This window comes from Galeopterus variegatus, unplaced genomic scaffold (genome assembly GCF_000696425.1).
Source record: "Galeopterus variegatus unplaced genomic scaffold, G_variegatus-3.0.2 Scaffold2946, whole genome shotgun sequence".
NCBI lineage: Eukaryota > Metazoa > Chordata > Mammalia > Dermoptera > Cynocephalidae > Galeopterus > Galeopterus variegatus.
This window is the reverse complement of record NW_007729057.1, coordinates 163,726-185,768: the sequence shown is the minus strand read 5'-3', so window position 1 is coordinate 185,768 and position 22,043 is coordinate 163,726. Positions and strand designations below refer to the sequence as shown.

Here is a 22,043-nt window from a genome sequence, read left to right as displayed (position 1 = left end):
TTAAAGAAATAGTAAGTTAAAGGTAGAATGAATGGTACATGGCTATGGCAAAAATTGTGATGGTGCCACACAAATTCCTGAGTTGGGAAACACTGGTTTAGAGAGGGAAGAGGGACAAAAACTTAATCTTAGTGATGACCAGTGTTTAGAAAGAAGAGAAATTAGAGAAGTTGGATGAACACCAAGAAAATTCAGAGTTGCAGGAGAAAGCATTGCAGAAGGGGACGTGGGTAGTGGGAGCAGATGCTTTGGTGAGATCTATAGCCTGATGACGGAGGAGAGGCAGGTGGGTCTGCCAATGGGACAGCTGTGGGGGCCTTTGCTGGTGCTGATTTATCAAAAGGTCTGGCATAATGAGGAGTGAGTTAGGGGAAGGATGCAGCGAGCGTGTTCTACTTTTTTCCCAAAAGCTGTGTGTGTGATGATGGCACAGTGAATTGAGGTGGAAACAATGTGGATAGGAGGTATTTGGTTTTTAGAATAGCAAAAATGCGGGTGTGCTTTTTTGCTAATGGAGAAGGAGATGGCAAATATGCATGTGGGAGGAGAGAGAGAGAGCCTGGGTCAAGGATGCGGAAGGATAGGTTTACCTGGGACAGAGGAGAGAAAGAGCGAGACTTCCCTGGAGCCAGAGGGGAAGTGGGAGACAGAAGAGACAGGAAGAGGTTGCCTCTTCTCCTACCAGTAAGTTCTGTAAGTAAATTTTAGCCAATTCTTGATGTTTAAATAATTTAGCAGAAAAGGAGGATGGAGAGCAAGTATTAAGTGCCTGGAGGGAAACAAATGTCTGTGAATGGGGAGTCTGAGGAATCGAGGCAAATACTGACTCATCGATCATTTGGGAGTCCCAGGGTAGGAGGGACTTGTAACTGACATGCCTTACTGCAGGATGGGTTTGAAGCTCAGGCTGTGATATTGCTGGAAAACTGAGAAGGGCAGTGAAGGTAGCAGCTGCTTTTCAGACCCATTCAGGAGGTATTGGTCTGAAGTCACCTGTTTTGGGTCCTCTGCTACTGCCTTGTGAGGCTTCCTTAATTAAAGAAATACTGCCAAGAGATCTGTTCCCTTAACAGTGGCTGATCGGCCATCTTGGGGGGAAATGGAGTCACCTCCACCTGTGTCACAGAGACTACCTTCTTCTCAAAGATATGGCCTGTGAAGGACAGCCTGCTATTGCTTCACCAAAGTCATGAACTCTCTGTTGTGAAGATTGTGGGCTTCAGACACAGTGGACTTAACGTGCCAAGGTGTGGAGTTATGGCAATGGAAAGGGCCCTGCTCACTGCGTGACTGGCTCCACACTTTGCCCATTAACCTAGGAGGCTGAGGTCTCTTCTCACGCTTCACCAAAGTCATGAACTCTCTGTTGTGAAGATTGTGGGCTTCAGACACAGTGGACTTAATGCGCCAAGGTGTGGAGTTATGGCAATGGAAAGGGCCCTACTCACTGCGTGACTGGCTCCACACTTTGCCCATTAACCTAGGAGGCTGAGGTCTCTTCTCACCTAGCTTGTGTATCCACATGTCCCTTGTATCTTTTTCTGGGTAAGTAAGGACCATGGAGCATGTGGGAGCACGCTCATTTGGAACAAATATAACCTAGGGAGAAAAGGAAAGTCATTTTCTGTGTATGGCTCAAGCCCAGTGCTTCCCCACCTCAGTGCCAGGCCTGTGAACACCAGTGGAAGTGTGGGGAGAAGGAGGTAAGGAGAGAGCATGTCTGAGGAGCTGACTGATGTGGAGTGGTCTCTGTGGCCACGGTGGCCATGGAGGAGGAAGGTGATAAGTGGGGAGAAGAGAGTACCTATGGGCCCCTCCTGCCTTACTCTGTGGCTCAGTCAAAGTGCTTAGCGACCAAGGGCTTGCATCCGACGGGGGCCTCAGCAGGCTCTCCCAGGGTTAGACATCTCCCCATTATGTGCTCCATCTGGAGGTCTATCTTATCATCTCCAGGCTGAGAGTCCCCGTTGGAGTCCTTTGGCTGTTCCCATCTCAAATGTTTCGAACCTACTCAGTTGCTGTTGCCACCATTTACATTAAAAGTTTCACCTGGCCTGGCTTTACTTTTATTTCAGCACTGCACACAATCACAGATGTGGAATTGATCTGCAAAAGACATCCTACTATTTCCCATGGTTGAAAGTAGACCTTTCCAGGCAGCTCGTCTGATTACTTTTATCAATGTGCATTTTCTAAAGAAATGCATCAGGGACAGACTGGGTAAGTAGACTCAGCTCCTTCCCTCCAAAGAATTGCCATTTGACTGGGGATAAGACATATACTCTCAAAAAAATAAAATAAAATAAAAATTAAAAAAAAAAGAAAATAGCCAGAAAAAAGACTTCTCAGCAGGAGGGCTTTGAAATGATGCTTGAACAAAGAGTAGGGTTAAGAAGAAGCATTTGTGGTTTGGCAAATGATTAAAGGCACCAGAGCTCTCCAGGGTGCAGCAAGACCCAATGTCTGGACATTATATCTATCCTCACCTGCCAGGCTGAGGGTGCAGGCTTTTTGTTCTTCTCCCATCAACAGAGATGGAGAGCAGCTGTCTCCATTTGTTTTTAAAATACCCTGAATATGCTTTAGTTAATTATTGTCCAAGATTCCTCTCCTCCAGACAAAATAAAGCAAGGTCCATCAACCCTGTTTCTTATTTCTAACCCTTTAGTTATCTGAAAGGCCCACCCTGGCCTTTGCCGAACAGGTTAAGGACACGGGCTCTTGTTCCATCCCACACTAAACTGGGTAACCTTGTGCAAGTCATTTAGCCAGCCCAAGCCTAAGTTTCTCTAACTGTAAAAAGGGCATCTTAATGTTTTCTACTCCTTGGGGCCATCTGAGGATTCAGTGAGATAATTTCTGCAGCACACTCCCCATCAGGCGTCGTTCCAGCAGCTAAGTCATTTAGCCAGCCCAAGCCTAAGTTTCTCTAACTGTAAAAAGGGCATCTTAATGTTTTGTACTCCTTGGGGCCATCTGAGGATTCAGTGAGATAATTTCTGCAGCACACTCCCCATCAGGCGTCGTTCCAGCAGCCGATGAATCGATGAATCTTCTGTACTACTCTCATTCCTCCCTTTGTGCTAAGAATCATAATCGTCTGGTGAGGTACTGGTTAGCACTGCTAACATTCTGAATGCTTACTTAAAATAGAAAAGAGTTACATTGCATGAGACTTTGCATTTTTAAGCTGACACTTTTTTTTTAATTAGACAGTACTCTTACAGACTAATAAAATGGAATGCATCTGTGAAGTTATCTACATAATGAAGCAGCGTGGCACAAAAGCAGTGAAGTCCCTAAGTATCAGCCAAATTTTCATGTCAGCATTTATAGAGCTTTAAAGTACCTAGAAGAGAGAAAACCACTTTCTTTTCTTGCCTCTTTGCCTCCCAGTTAGACCTGAACTCTTGGTGCTTGGAGACTGTGTCCCTCTCATTGTTGGCTTCCTAGAACCTAGCAGGTTGCCTGACACAGGAAGCATCAATAGTTATATGGTAAATAAATGAAGATTTTTGCCTAGAACATTTTGAAAAAAGTGGGGGAGACTGTAGTTAAAGGGTGGAACCCATAGTAGTTTGAGCAGTGGGTGTGTCCTCTAGGCACTGTGAAGTTCACTCTCCTGCAGTGAAGTCTCCTTGGATTTCATATGGGGTGGTTGAAGGAGCAAGGGCATTGGACTCAGGCAGACTTGGGCTCCATTATAGATCTGCCACCCACCAGGTTGAGTGACATTGGGGAATGGATGTATTCTCCTTGTCATAAGGGAGATGATAGTACTGATTGCATGTGATTTTTGTGGGGTTGAAAGGAGTTGACGTGAGGTACCTCTGGTTTCTCTCTTTGCCTTAATTTCTGGACTATTCAGATGACTCCACAGTTGGCATGCTTGAACTTGGAGGTCAAAGGGGGGAGAGGCAATCTCTGAAGAACATTTTGAGAATAAGGATGAATGGTCCATCCTGACCTGGTGAGCACTGATGTTGGGCTGACTTCAGTAAGTGATATGTGGCCTGTGACTCAGCATGGAGACCAGTGTGAATCAGACTCATGGAAATTTACAAGAGCTTATCGTGTGGTTCTTTGTTATCCGTGTTTGCAACACGGGCCCACCTCCCAACTCTATCCCAAATACACCCTCTACTTTTTTTTTTTTTTTTTCGTGTCTGGCAATGGATTACAACCCTCAGTGTCGCGCCCGTACCGGACCGGGACTGGCAACAGGATCGCAACCCTCAGTGTTGCTCCCGCTCCTCGCTCAGCCAGTGAGCGGCCGGTCTGTATGTGGGATCCGAACCCTCGGCAGGAGCGCTGCCGCGCTCCCAAGCGGCGCACTGTAGCAGTGCGCCACCGGGCCGGCCCCACCCTCTACTTTTCATCTCCATTGCCCACTCAATCCAAGCTGCCCCATGTCTTTCTGGACGTGTCCAGTCGCCTACTAACTCCATATTGCCTTACTGCACATTCACTTCCCAAACACCAAGTCTCCACAGAGCAGCCAAAATAGAAACCAGATCAGGCTATCTTTTTGCGTAAAAGTACACTGCAGATGTACTTACTACAGGACTTTCCAGCCCAGGGCCTCTGCCTGGCTCTCCCCATTATCTGGCACCGCCCTGCTTCTTGCCACTTTCCAACAGACTGAGCACTTCTTAACTCAAGGCTGCTCTGTCATGTCCTCAAAAGCCATCCTCCCGACCTTCATATTGCACTAGCATAAATGTTCTTTGTCATGATTTGGTGGCTTATTGCCTGTCTCCTACTCTGTTAGAATAAAAGCTCCATGAAGACAAGAAACATGTGTGCCTCATTCCTGCAGCATTTTCACGGTCTAGAACAATACCTGCCACGTGGAAGATTCTCAGCCAATATTTGTTGAATAAAACAGTGAGAAGAGAAACTTTAAATCCCTGAGACTGTCTGAAATATGTTTCGTTGTATGGGGCAGAATACTGATTGTGCCAGTCAGTGTTCATGAGGATGTGGCAATACTGAGTGGGATCTGAGAGGGAACTCTTAGTGCTCTGGGTATAAGAAAGAAAATAATGTGTCTCTGCTTGTAAGCAACAGGAATCACCTCTGAAGCAGAAATATTGTTGTATTGCAATGGGGTCTAGGCAAATTGGATCTTTGTGGTTGGGAGTCTGGAATAGTGGGAGATCATGAGCTGTATTAATCCATTTCTGTTGTTTATAACAGAATACTTGAAACTGGGTAATTTATAAGAAAACAAAATTTATTTCTTATGGTTTGGAGACTGGGGAGTCAGAAGTCCGGGTAACGCATCTGGTGAGGGCCTTCTTGTTGGTGGTGACTTTCCACAGCAACACAGCGTGTCACTTGGTGAGAAAATGGGCTAAGCAAGAGTGAGTTAAGCTTCTCACTCCTCTTCTTATTAAGCCATCATAATCATGCTCATGACCACCCATTAAGCCATCAATGAATTAATCTGTTCAGGAGGGTGCAGTCTTCACAATTTTATTGCCTCTTAAAGGCCCCACCTTTCAATTACCATAATAGGATTCCCACCCTCTTAACACTGTTACAGTGGAGATTAAGTTTCCAATATATGAAATTTGGGGGGACACATTTAACCCATAGCATGAGCTCTGAAATCAAACCTTCCTGCCTCTGCTAGTCCAAGCCACATGACTCTATTGTCTCTGAACTCTGATTTCAGAGTGGCCTATTGTCTCTGAACTTTCATTTCTCCATCTGCAAAATGGGGATAATAATACCAACCTTTCAGTGTGGCTGCAGAGGTCAGAGACAGTCTATGTCTGGCACATGGACCTGCTCAATAAGTGGTAGCTTTTATTTCGGAGTGAAAATTTCAAAATGCTATTAATTAAAAACATGACATCAGAAATCCAATTTAAACAACTATTTATTTAAGCACTCAATAATTTATCATAATGCTGCAGGGAACCCAAAGATGGGTACGATAGAAAGCATGTCCTTAAATAACTGAATCTATAAAAGGAGTTATAATGCTAATAACATGTACAATGCTTTACAATTTACAAAGTGCTTTTATATTCCTTTTATTAGTTGGTTCTCACAGCCACCATGTAAAGTAAATATAATATGGGCTTTGTGACCCTGTGCAAGCCAGGGACCTCTCTGAACCTGACTTTGTCACATGTAAAATGCAAAGAGTGTAGTTACATTAATGAGTAGTTACGAGAAATGTGTATCATCCCCAGGTAAAGCATAGGGTCTAGCACAGAAGAGTCACTTAAATATGTCAGCCCACTCTCGCCCCAATCTCTAACCCTGGATCCTGCTTTCTTTCCAAGACATGGTGCTTCCAGATGACTATAATCTGAAGTAGTTTGTGACTAGACACCTGGAAGAATATCAAAGTGCCTTGGAAATCCAAAGGAGAGAGAGAGATGGTATCTATTTGAGAGGCTCAAGAAAAGGCTTTATCTTGGAAGAGATAGCATTTGGTGTGAGTCTTGAAGAACAAGGAGTGTTTTGACGGATAACAAGATCAAGGCATGGAGATAGCATTCTAGTTAGAGGGAATGGTTAGAGCAGTGAGGATGATGCAGAAGACCTATGAACACATCGCTGGCGTGTACAGTAGGGAAAGAGCCACCTGCGAGGGTTGGTAAGTCCTATACTGTGGAAGCCATCTCACTAGGGACTTATGCACAGTAGGGCATCCTAGCAAGTTGTTGAGGACTGTCTTCTAGGAGCTGGGCCAAAGGCAGATGGATTTGGCAAAAGATGTAGAATGCAGTGAGGGGAAGAGAGACATGTGGACCACTTAGAAGATTCTTGCACGAGTCTAGGCAAAATGTAATAAGGATAGTTGAGATGTAAAGCAAGAGATAAACCAAAGAAATGAATGACCACTCTACTGCAACTCACTGGGTGACAGCGGTGAGGAAGAACTGTGGGAGAGGTGGCTCTGAGCTTTTCGACCTATATGACTGCGGATGATGGCAGAAAGAGGTGGAGGAGAAGGAGGAGGAGGAAGGCAATGAGCGCTCTCTTCAACATATATTGTTCAGGGCACATGGGCACATCCAGCTGGAGGTTTTAATCAGATAGTTAGTATCGTAGGATTGGGCTTCAGAGTTAGAGATGGACTTTGTGAGTCTTCTGCACACAGCTTATGGCTGAAACGACAGGAGTGTTTGAGCTCTTCCATGGGAGAGAGTGCAGAAGAGGAGAGTGCAAAAGAGAAGAGAAGGGGCTCAATGGGAGAGCTGGAGACATCTTCACATTCAGAATTGGCAGAAAGGAGAAAAAGTGACAGGGGAAGAGGAGGAGTCAAAGAGGAAGGAGGCTAAGCTGGAGTGTGCAGTGTCCAGGGAGACAGCAGAGCAGAGTTTCAGCAAAGCTGTGCTGGTGCACGGTTCGAAATGGTGTATAAATTTCGAGATGTTGGTTGTCAAAGGGTCTTAGAATGGAAGATTAGGAGGATATGGAGCCCTTTAAGTAAGCAGCCGGATGAGGGCACAAACTTGATGGCAGGATGGGATGTGGAGGAGTGAGGAAGTGAGGGCAAGGGAGACTGACCCTTCCACGTAGTTTAATAAGGAAAGAGGGTAGAGATGGCACAGGAGTTAGACAGAGGACAAAGAAAAAAATGAATAGAGAAGAATACATAAGCATGTTATAAGTCAAAAGAAAGGAGCCTGTGAAGATGGAGACACTGGGATGAGAATTGATGAACACAGGGCTCCTTTCTCAAGAAAGAAGGTGCCACTGAGCAGACCTTCAATACCGAGTCTGGGTGCATATTAAACAATTATTATCCTAGACAGTTGAGCAAAGGCTGCTTGGGATAATAACTTTAAACAATCATCTGCTAGCCCATCCTAGTCTGGCTGTGAAGGAAATGGCATCTGCCTTTGCTGCCTTCTCCCGCGTCCCACTGATTTTCCCTGCTTGGCTTGGGAAACCCTCTCTCCCTCCCCTCTGTGCTCCTCTGCTGCCCCACCCCCACTGCCACTTAACTGCTCAGAAGTGAACAATTGGTTTATCTAACCAATTCTATTAATTAGTTTTATTAACTGTTGGTTCTGATAAACTAATTGCTGCTCCTGGCAGAAGACAAGATTGTTTGATAACAGCTAGCTTTCTGGAACCTTAGTTGTCTTGTGTTGTGTAATCCATCAGTGGTTCGAATGGTGGAACTTCAAGCAGGAAGGAGGGGCAGGGGAGGCAGAAGGAAGCATGGGAGAGCTCGCTCTTCAAATTCCACTCCTGTGCGGCCACCCAGCCCTTCTAGTACCTTAAGCATTGAAAAATATGGTGCCCCATCCTCCAAGTAAAATTAGAAATCTTTTAAAAGATACAAAGTTTATGTGTCAGCTACACTTCAAACTGCTTCTTTTAGATTTTCTGATTACAAAATTGTGGCTGAATTCAGCATCACCAAATTTTTAAATACATATATAATATATGAGTGCCTTAAGTACTTCATCCGCCAGTTGGGCAATCTGCCATTGCTTCTATGGGTCAAACGTCCCTTCTCCTGGATGAGGACCAAGTCTCACTGGAATGGGATGCGTGAGCCTTTTATATAGCTCAAGTTTCAGTCCATCCATCTGAGACTTAGTTGGCTGTCGAAGACCTATTTAGAGTCTGTATCCAGCAGCTTCATTTTATAATGCCAGTGCACTATCATGGAATGAAAGTGGCATGTTAGACACCAGTCATGACATAGCTACCTTGAACTTAATGACTATTGCTGTTTTTGGTTAATATAAGCTTTTTTGTGGGATTTTTTCCCTGTAATTTATGGGAGTTATTTTATCAGTAATATGTAGAAGCAAGCCATTGCCCTCTGAATTATACCATGCCACATTCTAAACTCAAAAGTGTGGAGTTCTTAGAAAATCTATAGTTGGGAGTTAAGTATGTTCTTGGAGGAACAATTACAGATGCAGTGTGGTGTTATGGGTAGAAGGTTTGGCTGGGAACCAGAAATTCTGGGTCCCAGTCACAGCTCAAATCGTTGCCTTCCACATAGCCATGGGAAGTTATTCTCCATTCCCAGAAAGGAGACCTAGTATTCCTGTCCCAGCCCCCAAAATCATGAGCAACAAATGAAGATGAGGGACCTGAACATACTGTAAAAGTAAAATTGCTGTCTAATACATGGGGTGATTATAATTATTTAAGTTGTTTCTGAAGAGTGAAAAATATTAATAGAAAATTAATTCTGCTTGTAGTAAATATTTGCAGTGCATGTTTTTCAGAAGCCTCTGTATGTACCATACTCAGTCAAGTGAAAGTCTGGGCAAAAGCTTTTATATTTTATTTTTTAACTAAAGGAAAGAGAACGCTGCATGTGTCACCATGTGGCTCCCATGTTTGTGCCACTGTGAGTCTCAGCATAATTGGGAGAGGTTTGTTGAGTGGCAGTGTGACTGGTTGCAGAGTGCTGCTGAGCCAGGATGCTCCGTCAGGGCGATGTGCCCCGGAAAGGAGGCTCAGCATTATCCTTGCTATATTCCATTTGGCAAAATAAATCCTCTGTTCTGCCTTCAGTGAAATGGCTTTTTCACCTCTTCTTCAGTGAGAAAGATTTGATTTTTTTCAGACTCGACTTGGCAGAAAACCAGATCTGCTGAAATAATCCTAGCAGCAATATTTCTTCCTTCCTCTGAGTATATAGAACATGGAGTTCTCTCCAGCTTAAAGTTGACCTTCTCTCCTGCTGTATGTGGTCGAGTAGAAGCCACTCTCATGAGGAAAGCACAGCACTCCTGTGCTGTTCATTATTATTATGTAGCATGTTAGAACCAGAAAGATTCAATTGTTCACTTCACAGGGAGAAAGAGGCCCAGAAAAAATGTATAGGTAAATTGGTTAAGGTTACAAAGTATTGAGGGGTGAGTTCTGAATGAGAACAAATTGCCCTGACTTTTTCTACTACCCTCTGTGGGAAGAGAGGCACTTTAGGGTACAGAATAGTTAAAGCCGGGGTGGGGGGTGGGGAGCTTGGGAATGGGGGAGAAAGGAGTTCATTGTATTTTGATCTGAAATGAAAATCACCTACAAATAAGAACCTTATTTTTGAAACACAGGTTCCATTATTCTCTCTAACAGAAATAACACTTATGTCTTCTTTATGTCTGTTAGCCAGGCGATAATTCAGAATTTCTTCATTATCACTCAGGCAGTTTGCCTTCCCAGAATGTTTTTTCATGGCTGTCTGTGATCTTGACAGTGCCTATGTGTTCACGCAGTGGGAATTTTGGCAGAAAGGAAAGAATTCTAGCCCGGTTTCCTGCAGGAAGAAGGCTTACAAGATTCATTCTTGTGTGTTGCTTTTGTTCATTCTTGAAATGTGAAGTGGTTGGCATTGCCTTGGCAACTCCATTAGAAGCCGGTTGCTGCTTTGTGGACGTCTGTTTCATTGCAGATTCTCCTGGGAGCAGCCTTGGCTTTGGCTGGAACTGGCACCAGCCACCTTCCTTGGTGCACAGAACCACTGTGGAGAGAGGGAGGGAATGTGCCCAGTTACAGCATCATCCCAGTGTAGGAGGGGTATGCAGTGGACTAGACAGGAGAACATGGAGCTGGAGTGGAGGGATCAGCTGATGGGAGGAATCAACATGGCCTTAGGGTCTCCTTGTGAGGCTACCATTGCAGATGGGAGGACCCAGGAGAGGGTATAACAGTCATGGCAATGAGTTGGTGTTCACTGCCAGGTATAGGTTGTTTTGCCCCAAAGTGCACAGTGGGGTTTTTCTCACCTTGGGAATTTGCCGGTCAGCTCCAGATGAATGGGAAAGTAGGTGATGGGGTAAAGAGGAGTAAGGGGATCGCAGAGAGACAGGGCAGCTCCGGACTACCAAAATCTTGGTGGTGGGGGATGAGAGCAGTCCGAAGAGAACACTTTCTGACACACTGGAGAGATTCAGTGCATGGCTCCCACATCCCAGACCATTTGATGGTGGTCCTGGCGTCCTGCCTCTAACCTCTCTGGTGCCCATCTGGCAGACACTAGTTGTCATCACATCAACAGACATTTATTGAGCACCTACTTTTTACCATTATGTATGGGCATTCTGCCAGGGCCTTCACGAGCCAGTAGTGCTTCTAGAATTGTCTAAATCAGAAATTGGTCATCCTTTGGGCGGATGTGGCCCTGGGGGACCACAGCTTGGCAATTGACCATCACCCTTTTATGAAAGAAAAGATAACCCTTCCAGGATAGTGTCCCAAGGCCACAGAATGTTGAATTTTAACAAAGATTTCAGTTTCCACTCACATTGCTGGCTAGGCATCAACCAAACGTCATGGCCCCATATTTGACAGTGATTCCACAGATTCAAAATCTCTTAGGACCTACAGAATGAAACACCCTTTGGGAGCAAAATATCTGGGATTTTGCCTTAATTTGGGCTTCCCCAGAAGCAGACACTGAGACAAGGATTGAAGCGCAAGTTTCTTGGGAGGTGACTCTGGGAAACACTGATAAGGAGTGGAGAAGCGAGGCAGGGAAGTGAAGGAAACCAATATATAAAGCATGTCATCATGTGAGTTGCCACCTGGGCAATGGGATCCTCATCCCACTGGGGACTTTGGAGGCTGGTTTGGAATATGTGCCTCAGTCACCTCTCTCCACTGCCACTGCTGGGCAAGGGAGCTGAAGTGTCGACCCAACTCATATCTCCACTGGCTAAGAACTGCTGGGGTTGGTGCCCAGAGGGTCCTTCTGGCCTGTTGCAGGAAACTGAAAGGGCTCCAGCAGCCAAAAAGCCCTCAGGTAGAGAGATACAGGAGCTGGCAGTAGAAGGTGGGGCAACCTGCATGGAGATGGTGGGAATCAAGAGGACATGCATCTGCTGCAGGTTTCTGATTGGTATTTTCCAGAAGTTTCTGGGAGGCTCCAAAGCTGTGATTGCAAAGCTGATGAGTCTACGAGCACCTACACTAGACGCAGATGCTCACTTTTTTCTGAATAGGCTTTTGCTGAACATTGACACTTATTTGACACTTATTGACATTTATTGACATTTATTTTTAAAGAATGCAGAGGATATCCTTGAAATAGTCAATTTTGGTGATAACCTTGGAAATTTATTGGCCTCCACTGTCTGTGGGGCTGAGCTCAGGAGTCATAGGCCTGGAGGAGCCCGAGGTGTGATTCTGTGATTCGGCACTTGGGTGTTGTAAGGTCAGCAGGATGCCAAGTTCTTGAGCTGGTGCATTGTGAGTGATTGTCACTTTTTAGTATCACTTCCTTTAAGGGATCACTGCTCAGTAGGTTTGGTGTAATACCAGTGTGTATAAGTTGGTCACCAAACCTTTTATTACAGAACAACACTGACCATATCCTAAGAATATTCTAGAGCACCAGGCACCACAATGGATCCCTTATTCACATGATCGTGTCTAATTCTCACAGGAAGCCTGAATTGTGGGTATGATTGGCTCCACTTTACAGATGAGGAAACTGAGCCTCAGAGAGGTGGGTTTCCATATCTTCCATAAGAGGCTTCTCTCATTTTGAGCCATTTTGTAAATGTTAAGGTAACACCACAACAGTATGCTATAGTGCCTGGAATATCTCTTTATCCATAATATATGTTAAAATAAATTTTATGATATATTAAGTATCAATTTAAAGAAACTTCTTCTGAGATACAAATCAATGCCACAATGAGATACCACTTCCAAGAGACAATACCAAGTGTGTCAAGGATGCAGAGAAACTGGAACCCTCATACTACTGGTGGGAATGTAAAATAGAGCAGCCACTTTGGAAAACAATTTGGCAATTCCTCAAAAAGTTAAGCATAGAGTTACTAAATGATTCAGCAGTTCTACTCCCAGATACATACCCAGAAGAAATGAAAACATATGTCCATATAAAAACTTGTACATGAATGTTCATAACAGCATTCATAATAGCCAAAGAGTAGAAACAACCCAAAAGTCTTGTAAGCTGATGAATGGATACACAAAATGCAGTATACTTATAGTCATATAATGCAGTATTATTCAGTCACAAAAATGAATGAAGTACTAATTCATGCTACAGCATGGATGAACCTTGAAAACATTTTATGCGAAGTGAAAGAAGCTGGTCACAGAAGTTCACATACTATATTCCATTTATACGAAATGTCCAGAACAGACAGATCTATAGAGACAGAAAGTAGATTAGTGATTGCCTAGAGCTGGGGAGATTGGGGGAATGTGGAGTGGCTGCTAACAGGTACAAGGTTTCTTTCAGGGTCGATGTAAATATTCTGGAATTAGAGTGGAGATGGCTGCACAACCTTGTGAGTGTACTGAAAACCACTGTATTAAACCACTTTTATTAAAGGGATAAGTTTTATGGTATACCGATTTTATTTCTCTAAAGAAAACAAAGCAACTTCTGGCAAGATATTTGTATTGATGAAAAATGAGTATCAACACTAAGCCAAGGATTTCTGCTTTTTAGTTAATGTTTTGGAAGTACCCTTTGAGGTTCTTATGAAAGCCCTTCACAATCTGTGAGTTCATCTTATTTAATTTCTTCTTGTGCAGGCCGATATAAGGCTTTACAGATGTTCTAACCTTGGACATCTTTGGAGTCCTTCGAATCAAAGCAAATCCTTACAACTCTTAGGAAGGACATACATCTGTCCTTTTTTTCTTCTCTCAGATAAAAGAAAAGATTAGGATGGTGAATACTTAGCTCCCAAACTGAAACAAAGCTGCTGTGCAGGAAGGTCTCTGCCTTGTCTGTTTTGTTCTGGAGGACGGCCCCAGGCCTAATGCTTCAGAGAGGCAGATTTTAAATCAGTATAAGGACACAGCATTCTAACAATCAGAGCTAGCTGAGTCTGTGAGCAGGCTCGTGGAGATGGGCGCTGTGCATTGAGAGGAGGTTGAACTGGTAGGCTCTAAGGTTCATATTAACTCTAAGAGGCCGTGATTCTAATTCTCCTGCTGTATTGCTACAGTGCCCATAGCAACACCTCTTTGTTCATTGGACCAATAATTTATATATTTAAAAATAATTTAGAATTGATTGAGAGGAAAGCAGGAGGGAAAAAAAAAGAAAAAGGACCAGAGGCTCATGCTTATTGTTTCCTTGATGTTTGGAGAGAGCAAGTGATTTTAAAGTGGAAATTTTAGAACCTTAGAGAGGGAGGCAAGAGGCACACATCTGCTGCCTCCCTAACTGGCTGCCGACATCTCCCCTCTCCCCATCTCTCTTTATTTGTAAAACACGGTGTTGGGTTAGGATAACCTTGAGGGACCTTTCGGCTCTGAAAAATTGTTGACTTTCTCTTAGTAACTTCAACTGTTCATAGCAAAAATTATACCTGTGTTTTCCTAGCCTCTGATCAGCCTTTGCCTGCTTTTAATTCCTTCTGTGGACAAAATGCTTGCCATGTGCATGCCACCATTTCTGTTGCCAATCCTGCCCTTCCTCCCAGATCTTAATCGCTTCTTCTCTTGATGGTTTCATGTCAGTCCCTCCTTCATGGTTAACACTTTAACTGTAATAGGCTGCAGTCGGGGGCTCTGTCTTCTGTTACCTCATTAATCACTTTGCTTCAATCCTTCGTATTAGTCTCAGCATATGCTATTTTGGATGTCTCCTGCTTTTCTAATAAATAATAAGCTTCTTAAGAAAACAATACTGTGCAAACGAATAACACTTGAAATCAGAGCTTTAAAGTTATTTCACCAAAGTAATAGAATTGATAATGTTGGGTTGGCCTTAGTTTTCCAGTTTGTGAAATGGGGATAATAATAGCAGCCTCCTAGAGTTGCTGTGAGAAATTAATGAGACAGAGCATAAAAGAGCTTGGGTCATAGTGGTTGGTGATGGTGTTGATGGACAGCGGTAGGAAGGTGGTCAGCATAGGCTGAAAGAACCTGTTGTCTCCTGTACTTTCAGGAACGAAGTCACATAAATACCTGGGACAGAGAGTTAATGATTGTTCTTGGTAATCATTTCCTCTTCCAAATACTCCTCAGTGTCTGAAGATAATTCCAGACTGAGTTTAAAATCTCTCTGTGGAAATTTTTCTTTTCTTTTTTTTTCTGTTTCTTTCTAAAAGAAAAATCATTCAGATCACTGACAACCTTTGGTCACAACTCTTGGTCGGTCTTAGAGATTGTTTTGAGTTACTTCCTGATTATCTCTTCTTGGGGACAATTAATTTCACTTTCTTTAATATCCCTCCTGGTGCCCATCTTCTAACTGTGTGAGTCTTTTGCTTTCCTTTGTCTTCCAGAGTGATATTCCTTCCAGGCTGGGAATAGTTGTTGGGTAACAGGTCAAGTGTATTAATAGGCAGGCCGTATGGTTCACAGAGACTTTGCTCTCAACAACTTGATTAGAATTCTGGTGGGATGATTTAAAAAAATTTTGACTATAAAAGTGTAAGAACCATCTGCTGTTATTTTTTGTTTGTGCTCCTGGTAAGGTATTAATTTTAGTTACACTGCTCCTATGCAATTAACATTGCTCTACATGGAGGCTTCATGGCAAAGCTGGTATTCTTTATTTTCAGTAGTGATGTACTTGGGGTGTGTGTGTCTCATCCAGATTCCCTTCATAGATTGAAACAGGTTTGCCTACACACACATAGGTCTTGGGGTTTATATGGTTTCTGCTTTAGCTGGTTACATGCTTTAATTGTAGTGGCCCATTGATTGGGAAGAGGTCACATACTAATTGTTACAGAGCAAACCAAATAAGGTCATGTGATAGAAAGTGATGACAGGGTGGGGGTGTTGCTGCTTTGTTCAGCTCCTGGAAGTCCTCAAAAGAGGAGGAATTTGAATGGAGATCTGGAAGGTGATAAGGAGACAGTGAAATGAAGATCTGAGGTGAGAGAATTCTTAGGGGAAGGAAGTGTTAATGGCAAAGGCTCTGAGCAGGAGAATAAGCATGGTATAGAAAGAAGTCCACTGGGGCACCCTGTAGACAGAGGGAAGAGAATGCAGGCAGCCAAGGGCAAGGAGGGTCTAGTCTAAGAATAACTGGAGCCATTGGAGGATTTTACTTGAGGAGATGATATCATCTGATTTATAGTTTTAGGAAGTTCACTCTGGCTGCTAAGTGGAAATTGGATTGTTAGGAGCAAGAATGGAGGCAGGGAGACCAATAAGGAGGCTACAGCTGCTGTGCAGAAGAGATTGATGGAGAAATGATGTGACAAGATTGTGTGGCATAGATAGTGAGAAGTGACGGAATTTGGAATATATGTTGAATATGGAATCTATGGGACATACTGAATGGTTCCTGGTTGTCAGTCTGAATAACCAGGTGATTGGTGGTATAGTTCTTACTCAGATATGGAGGGCCTGAATGTTCTTTTTTGATTAGGTAAGTCTAAGATGGCTAATGGATACCCAGTGGAAATGTCTAGTAGGCATATGGATCTGGAGGTTAGATGAGAGATGAAAGCCGAAATATGCACTTAACTTGCATGAAGATCAAGAGTGTAGACAGAGAGGGGCTGAGGCCTGGGTCCTGAACATACCGTCATTTAGAATCCTGAAAGAGACACCAGCAGAGTACACTGAGGGAGGTAGCCAGCGAGGTTGGAGAGAACCATGTGCTGAGTAGACACCTTGAAAGGAAAAGTGTCTCCAGAGGAGTGACTTGTGACCTTATCACTCAGTTTCAAGTGTTAGTACCCAGCACCCATATTAAAATGTAGTTTCAAAAGTTTATTCCATAGCTGTAAACTCAGTGATGACTAAAACAAGGTAGGCCCAAAGGCTGCCTACAGTAACCCTTAGCCATGGTGAGATCAGAAATGGGGAGAATCTTGTCTCCTTGAGGGCCAAGAGGGAAGGGTCTTTGTTCAAATCTCCATAAAGGTTTGTGAAATTTTCATACCATTACTAAAGCAGCTAAGAGTAATTAGTGTTTTTTTTTTTTTAATGGCAATTGTAGACAGTCAGTACAGCTATGTCACCAAGTCAGTTCTTTGAAAATATTCAGTAACTAAATTCCAATCAATCTCTTCCAAGACTTTAAGTTTCACCTAAAGTAAAAGCCTATAACTAACTCAGTGTATGAAAGGATACACACAAATGTTTACATTTTTAACTATTTAATGTGTTAATCCTGACATAATAGGTCTCACCATGAATCGTTTTCTAAATTTTATCTTTTCTCAATATCTGTTGAAGCATAATGACTTGAAGGCAGCTTCTGTTTGAGAGTTAACTTTAGGTTATGGAAAATTATTTTATTATCTGTTTTTCACTGGATAAATTATATTATTTAAATGAAGAAGAGAGGTTTCTTGCTCTCTGCCTCTCAAAGTTAAAGCTTGCACACTCCAATAAACATTTTAAATTGAAGGGCAAAATTGGGGAGTCCTATTTTTTTGTTCCATACAGTATAATTTAATAGGTCATTTTTCTTGCTGTATTAAGTGCGTTTTCTCTAAAACCCAAAGCAGAATCATGCTGTAAACAAGATGATTTATTTTGATGATTCTCATTAAGTTTGGAGAAATAGTAGATTTGCTTTAAATTACTGAAAGCTATATTTTCTTCCCAGAAGTTTCAATGGATTACAAATACTTTGGCAAACTCTGTAAAGTTTATTCTTACCTCTTACCCTACTGATATTTAGTTGAATTTTACAAATAGATAAAGCTAGTAAGAGTGGAGTGGGCTGGTAGTTGGCAATAATAGATTGTGGTGAGGAATATTCTCAGTTATTCAACCAAATGCTTGGTTCACTAACTGGAGGAGACTTACTGGGAAGAAAATATCAGAAAATAATCCCTTTTCATAATGTTTTAGCAGAATGACTGGCCCTGCTGCTTTGCATCAAAACAAAATTTTGTAGTTCCTTAAAATTCTCCATTTTTTGTAGACCAAAGTGGAAGCTGCTCACTTACCTTCTTGGCTCTATCCAGTTTTTAAAGACTAAAAGCTCAAGCCTAAGACCTAGAGCATAGGGTTTTCCCTCTGGTCCAGCTCTACCCGGAGTGATAAATGAAAAAATTTTCAGTCATCCTGGCCCCTCTGTGCTCACTTTGTGTGAGGGTTATAGGATGTAACAAGCCTTGCCCTTGGATCCCTTGTGTTATCTTTTCAAGGAGTCAGACTGTCCTTGGCTGGTTCCTGGTGTTCAGAACCATTTGTAGGAGGTACCAGGTGGGAGTGAAGGAGGATCTGGGATTTCCTCTTTTCTCTCTTACTTCTCCTGCACTCCCCACTGCCATTTGGAGAAAATCACGAAGGGCCTCCTGGGTGGATCAGGCTGTTAGAAAGGGTGGGGTGGGTGGCCCTTTGCCTGGGAAGTATTGGTAGAGAGGAGGTGGTGTGAGGACTGGTTCTCCCAGCAAAGAGGCTGTGTCTGTCTCACCTGCCCCTGTCCCCAGTGCTCAGCACTGTGCCTGGCACGTAAATACTCAATAACTCCTGTTGAACGCTGGATGGTTGGGCGTCAGGGTTCATATAGTGCCGTGGTAGACTTTCTTCTCTTCCCCTCTACTGGATATTTCCGTGAATCACACGTGGTCCAGCGTCAAACCAAATCCCAAGACCATGTGCCTGGGAACATCTCTTGAGTTACTCTACAGAAGGGCCCTGTTTGTCTCGGGAGCCTCAACCCAGTTAAGGCACCACTTACACATGTGAAGGAAAACAGTCAAATTATCTTTCTAATAAGAGCAGCTTCTTAAGTCTGATTCTGTCATCTTTCTGTTGAGTAGAATCCAGACACATTACCTTGGCTAACAGTGCCCTGCAGAAGTGGCTCCTGATTTCCTGGCCGACCTCATCTTTTACCACCCTCTAGTTGTGTGTACCCACCAGGCCTTTGCTATCTGCTTGGCCCTCTGCCTGGAATGTTCTTTCACAGCTCTTCACAAGCATCCATCTTTCTGATCCTTTAAAGATCTGCTTCACTGGTGTTTCTTCAGTGAAGTTTTCCTTGACTTCTCTATCATGCTCTCTCTATCATACCCTCTGTCCCATTTTCTTATACCTAGGCATTTTAAATTTTCCTATGTGTTTGCTTTCTTGCTTATTAGCTGTCTGCTGCATTTAATTGAATGATTCCCAAGGTAAGGACCATTTTCTGATTTGTTCAATGTCTAGTCCAGTGCCTGGCTCAGTGTAAGTTCTCTAAATGAGAACTTAAATGTTTATTCAAATGAATGAATGAAGAGTCAGCCGACCTTTCATCAAAAAAAGTATTTTCAAATTTAAAAATACTTTTTCCTCCACTCTCAGATTCTCAACATATAGCACACATACATTGTGATGTGTGATTTATACTGTAAAAATTCCCTAGTCTTGGTAAGGAACTGCCTTAAAGAACAGGGTCAGTGATTTAGTGCCTGTGGTCTAACTACTAATATTAGTGCTTTTTATTTCTCAACTTCTAATGTGTTTTCTCCTCCCTTTTCTTTATTTTGTCTTTCTTTTTTAGCAAGGGAAGCCATATGTCTTCGATAGGGTGCTACCTCCCAACACGACCCAAGAACAGGTTTACAATGCATGTGCGAAGCAAATTGTCAAAGGTAAGTGCTATTTCTTTGTTTCCTCCTGGGCCTTTCAGAGTAATTGAAACATTAAGCGATATTTGCAGCCTAGGAATCGATGTGCCTTGACTGTAAGCAGAGGCCTGCTAATTGGAAACACTGAATTATAGCCTTGGCACTGGCCCTGATTTGCTGTGATGTCAGGCCAGTTATTTAATCTCTCTATACCTCTTTTCCAAAGAGATTTCTTTATTTCTTTTGCCACCTATTTGGCAGAGTTATTCTGTCACCTAGAAGCTTAAAAGCAAGGTAAACTATGGCCACACTATTTCTGTAATGGCTTTAAAATACCACTGCAGGCATAGAACCTCCTTTTTCCTTTGAAGGAGAAAATATATATTCCTGATGCTTTAATTGTACATCTATGGTTGATTTATTTTGTGCATCTGTCTCCTTTTTTATTAATATCTCTTAGAAAGAAACCTTAAATGTGGAAAATTTTTGCCATCAAGAAATTTTCTACAGTCATAGAATCACATTATCTTGTTGGTTACTGAGCTGTTCTCACTAGCATTCCTTAATTATACTTTCATCTAACCCACTTTCAGCCATCCCACCCTATCCCACCCAGATCCTGACATTTGTTCCTCCAGACAGGTAGCCTCAAGCTTACATTTATGTCTTTGAGATCAGTTCTTTTCTCTGGGACTGGCCTTGGCCCTGGAGGATTTGTGTCAAAATAACAGCAGGGAGATAAAGCAATTTATACATTGCTCTGCTTTGCCCTTTCAAGTCAGGGGCAGGTTGGAGCTTCCATTGGCAGAGCCTGCCATCTGGACAGAGCTGGGAGGCATCTCCTGCTACTTTACTTTTCATCATCAAATCCTTACCTTCAAATTTGAATGCTATGGCAATTATGCTTTCAAATGTCTTGATGCTGCCACCTGCATAGGTAGCTCTGGGTTTAAAAAGCAAAAAATAAAAACCAAATCAAACCAAACCAAAACACCTTGTTTTAGATCTGCTTGTTTTTAGAAGCTAAGCTGACTAATCTACCTATTTGAAATTCATGAAAATCAGCCCTGGGTACATCTGTTAGATTAATTCTGACCTTGGACACCCACGTGGGAGACTTGCGTCAGTATGTAATGTTCCTTGCTGAGGTGCACAGTTATTCACATTTTTGTGGCAGACATCAATTAATTTTGAAGGTCTTCGCAGTGAGATTATTATGGAAAACTGAAGAGAAAAAAATATGCCTGAATTTGAGCTCTTTTTGAATTAGTAGTATAGGTCTATATCTGGTGGTAATTTTTGTTCTCTCTGTACTTTTACTCTTCTGCTACTCTTTCTATCTAAACATGTTTTCTCCCTGTTTTTGCAGTATATCTTTCTTGGTTTGCTCCTACTCAGCCCTGCTTCCCCTTTATTATCAGACTCATTCATATTTTTATTAAAGGAAGATTAATCACATATGTACCAGAATTTTCTTCTTTTTGTCTTCCTCTTCATTATCAGAAGCAAATAGTATTTACTACATGCTGTGCTAAGCATGAGGGCCATTTAAATACATTCCTCCCTGTCTAAGCTGATGTAACCGGAAATGGATGCAGTCCATGTTTTGAAAAAAATACTGTGATTAATGAAACATGCTGTGCTAAGCATGAGGGCCATTTAAATACATTCCTCCCTGTCTAAGCTGATGTAACTGGAAATGGATGCAGTCCATGTTTTGAAAAAAATACTGTGATTAATGAACAATAGTAACACTCTTTGAGTCTTTATTCACTAGAGAACTTTGGGCCCCTTTCAACTGTTGGATTTTTCTATGGTATGAAATGCCAGTACTAGGCAGTCCTGGAAAGGTCTTGTGAAGATATGACTTAACTCTGGATAACTCGAGACCCAATATATAGTGAGCCACAAAGAAAACTGTTTAGAATAAAATAAGGCTCTAGAATGATATTATACACAGACATTTCTAGGGCACTATAAATATGAGCATACTCATTTGGTAGTAATAAAGAATACCATATTCTCTCTTGAGATGAAATTATTAGGGGGATGATGAAGGCCTGATTGAACTTTTAAAAATCTCTACTGAAGCTAGTGTGAGGGAAAGTGGCCATGTATTTCTGCATTGGCAATGTAAAAACTAGATATATTAGAAAGATCTCCTTGGAATAGATTACTGAGTACAGGTGAAGAATCTCTTGCCATGAGGAGCCCTGTTTAATTCTGGATTGGGAGGTAGTACTATGGGATCTTTTTTCTAGAGGCCAAGAGTTGAATCAGATGACTTCTGAAGGTCACCCCGGTCCCCATGACTCATGATAATGTAGTGGACTGGTGAGTTTCCTTTCAAGTCTAAACCCTTAATGATTTTGAGGATCTGGAAGAGTCCATGTAACTGGATGGATTTATTCGTTCTCTGATTTTTTATTCCCTACAACTTCCCTGGGTTTTTAAAAAGGTATTTCAAATGTTTGGTTGTAGAGTCTTGGCATCTCCCATCTTTGTCTTGTGTGTGTTTTTCAAATGTTGTCTGAGAAAGCATGTAGAATTCTCCTTCCGTTCTTCTAAAAGAAGTTGTAGGAT

General features: G+C 42.5%; 1 protein-coding gene across 1 annotated transcript in view; it reads left to right on the top strand.

Annotated features, from left to right (window-relative positions):
• Nucleotides 1–22,043, top strand: part of KIF5C (kinesin family member 5C) — a 150,811-nt gene that overhangs the window by 29,582 nt on the left and 99,186 nt on the right. Inside the window, exon 2 of the mRNA XM_008583506.1 lies at nucleotides 19,394–19,484. Coding sequence (XP_008581728.1) covers nucleotides 19,394–19,484 — 91 coding nt within the window. The remainder of the gene's footprint in view (nucleotides 1–19,393; nucleotides 19,485–22,043) is intronic.